The 2,510-nt window shown below is 52.2% G+C and overlaps 1 protein-coding gene across 1 annotated transcript in view; it reads right to left on the reverse strand.

The window, feature by feature from the left end:
* Positions 1-1,963: 1,963 nt before the first annotated feature.
* The window catches only part of TMEM187 (transmembrane protein 187), a 4,660-nt gene continuing 4,113 nt past the window's right edge, over positions 1,964-2,510 (reverse strand). Inside the window, exon 4 of the mRNA XM_010832868.1 lies at positions 1,964-2,510. This exon is cut by the window's right edge and continues 4 nt beyond it. Within this exon, the coding sequence (XP_010831170.1) occupies positions 2,301-2,510 (210 nt within the window). The 3' untranslated portion in view covers positions 1,964-2,300.

Raw genomic sequence — 2,510 nt, forward strand, 5'->3', positions numbered from 1 at the left:
GGGATACAGGAAGCTGCGTGGCTGACACTGGCCACCCTTTGAGAAACGCTGATCAAATACACGGGCCAGAGAAGGAAGGTTCCAGGCCTCTGGCTTTGGTTGGATTGGTTCAATGTGGGGTCATCTGATTTGGCAAATGAAGTCAGGACACCCTGTTAAACCTGAATCTGAGATAAGCAATGAACATTTTCATTGCTTATAAGCACGTGTTGTGCAGCACTGGAGACACAGTGGCCCTAAAATACCATTTGTCATCCTGTATTTCACTGGACCATGTTAGGTAGGAGGCCTGCCAGGAGGCAGTGGCTTTGGGCTTCTGGGGGTTTCGGCCCCCCTGAAGTGTCCCTTCCACGCGGGTCTCTCCTTTGGGTGGAGTCCAGCCTGCCTAGGGTCTCCCTACAGTTCCCCACCCATTCCCCGCCCCTGCACACAGTGGTGTGTGTAGTTCTCCTGCTCTCACTGTGCCACCTGTTTCCTGTGGGGACCCAGCTTGACACGGGAGTGGAACAACACCCAGAAGGTTCTCAGGGTTATTTATTAAATGGGAATTGGTTAAAAAAAAAAAAAAGAATAAAAATAAAAAACAACTAAATACGTTATGGGTACTTGTGGCTCAAAGGTATGGAATGAATGAGGCTATGCAAAGTCCCGTTCTCAGGGGACTCACACTGTCAAGGAAGGAAACAGCAACTCTGAGAGAGATAGCAGAGCAGAGGGGAGTCAGAGCGCCCTCCCCCGCCCCAATCAGACCCTGGTCCTCCCCCGGCCCTCCACCCTCCCACCTCCATCTCTAACCAAGCCATTGGAGAAATCACACGTCCCCCTCTGGCCTCTTCAAGATGTCCTGGCCATTGTGCTCTTGTAGGACATACAGAGCCTTTGAGATAATCGTTGTGGAACAAGGTTGCTTCCTGAGGCAAATGCTGCCCAGCAGGCCCCGCCTCGGGCCCCATTCCTGGGGAAAGGGGCAGAGGTGACGGTTCTCGCTGGATCCTTCAGGTAATGACTTGGTTGAGACCCACCACCCACTGGGGATGTGCCAGCTGGGACAGAACATCCAGCACCAGGTATCTGGTTTCAAAAGCACCTCGGTAGTCATGGCAATGGTCCACTGGCCAACCCTTGAGGCTCTAGGGACACTCAGGGGACACTGAACAGATGCACGTGGGCTGCCCATCCCAAGGAGCCATTTGGCAGGGACAGGACATCCTCTCCTCTCCACCCTCACTGGTGTCTTTAAAGACCAGATGCCTTTCAGGTGACAGGGGAATGAAACTGGTGTCTAAGGAACATGTTAACAAGCAGGAGAGACTACAGAGAGAGTTGGTCTCCACAGGGCAAGCCCAAAGCAGAGTCCTCAGCATCTGTCAGGGTCGCCCACCCCTGGATGGGCCCGCTGGTTCAGACATCATCTGCACGAAAAGCGTGCTTCAGGGTTAAAAGAGGCCAACTCTAGGGCCCGTGAACCTGAGATGCCATCAAGGGAATCATGGTTCCTAAAGGCCCCAGGTTTATCCATGGGTGACAGACACTTGACACTTCAGTAACCCTAGCTACTAAGGACATCTAAGTCATCCCCTGGCTCTGAGGGAAGAGCCACCAAACAACACTCTGTTGAGAACTCAACTTTTGTGTTTCTTGTGGGTGTTCCTTCATCTAGACGCACCCTGCCTTGTTCCACAGAGGATCTGAAGGGGTGTGGCTTCCATGTGACCTGATGTCAGCCTGGTAGTCTCAGATGTCACGGTGAACTAGTGCTCTGGCCTTTGGATTTCCCCATCTGTCTGCTAGGTGTGTGTTTAATATGACTCCGTCTCCCTGAAGCCAGCTACCTCTGGGGACACTCACTGGTAACCCCAGTGCCTTGCCCGGCACACTGGTCAGAAGCTTGCCCTTCCCCCCAGTCGCCCGCCCATGCTTGGAGCCAACATCCCAGAGCAGACAACCATTCTCCGGCCAACTGTGAGTGTGATAGATTTCTTGGGGGTCACTTCCCCCAACATTTTATTTTGAAAAGTTTCAAACCACAGAAAAATTACAAGACTAGTACAATGACCCCCACATCCCCGGCCCCTAGATATTTGCTCTAAGCCTTTGAAAGTAAGTTGCAGAAAGTATAACATTTCACAAAATTGAATGCTCATATTCATAATACTGAAGCCTATAACTTCAAAGGCAGGGACAGTCTTCCGTGTCATCACACCAAGGACACTGAGCACTGATGACGCTGGGGAGAAGCTTGGTGGTCATAAGCCCCTTCTTCTCACACTTGAATGCATCTTCTCTGCAGGCAGGCACCTTCAGCAGGTGTGTAAGCTGGTCAGGAACAGGAAGGCAAAGTGGAACTGAAGCACGTCACAGACTTTGGACCAGAAGTGGCCCGTGAGCTGCTGGAAGAGATGCCACTGTGCAAGCTCATGGTCACATAGCTTGAGGATCACAAAGCCCAGGCAGGAGAGCACGCCCAGAGCCAAGTATGTTCCAGAGGAAACGTTGCCGTGGCGCCCCTG

This window comes from Bison bison, unplaced genomic scaffold, assembly GCF_000754665.1.
Source record: "Bison bison bison isolate TAMUID 2011002044 unplaced genomic scaffold, Bison_UMD1.0 scf7180017835984, whole genome shotgun sequence".
NCBI classification, from domain to species: Eukaryota; Metazoa; Chordata; class Mammalia; order Artiodactyla; family Bovidae; genus Bison; species Bison bison.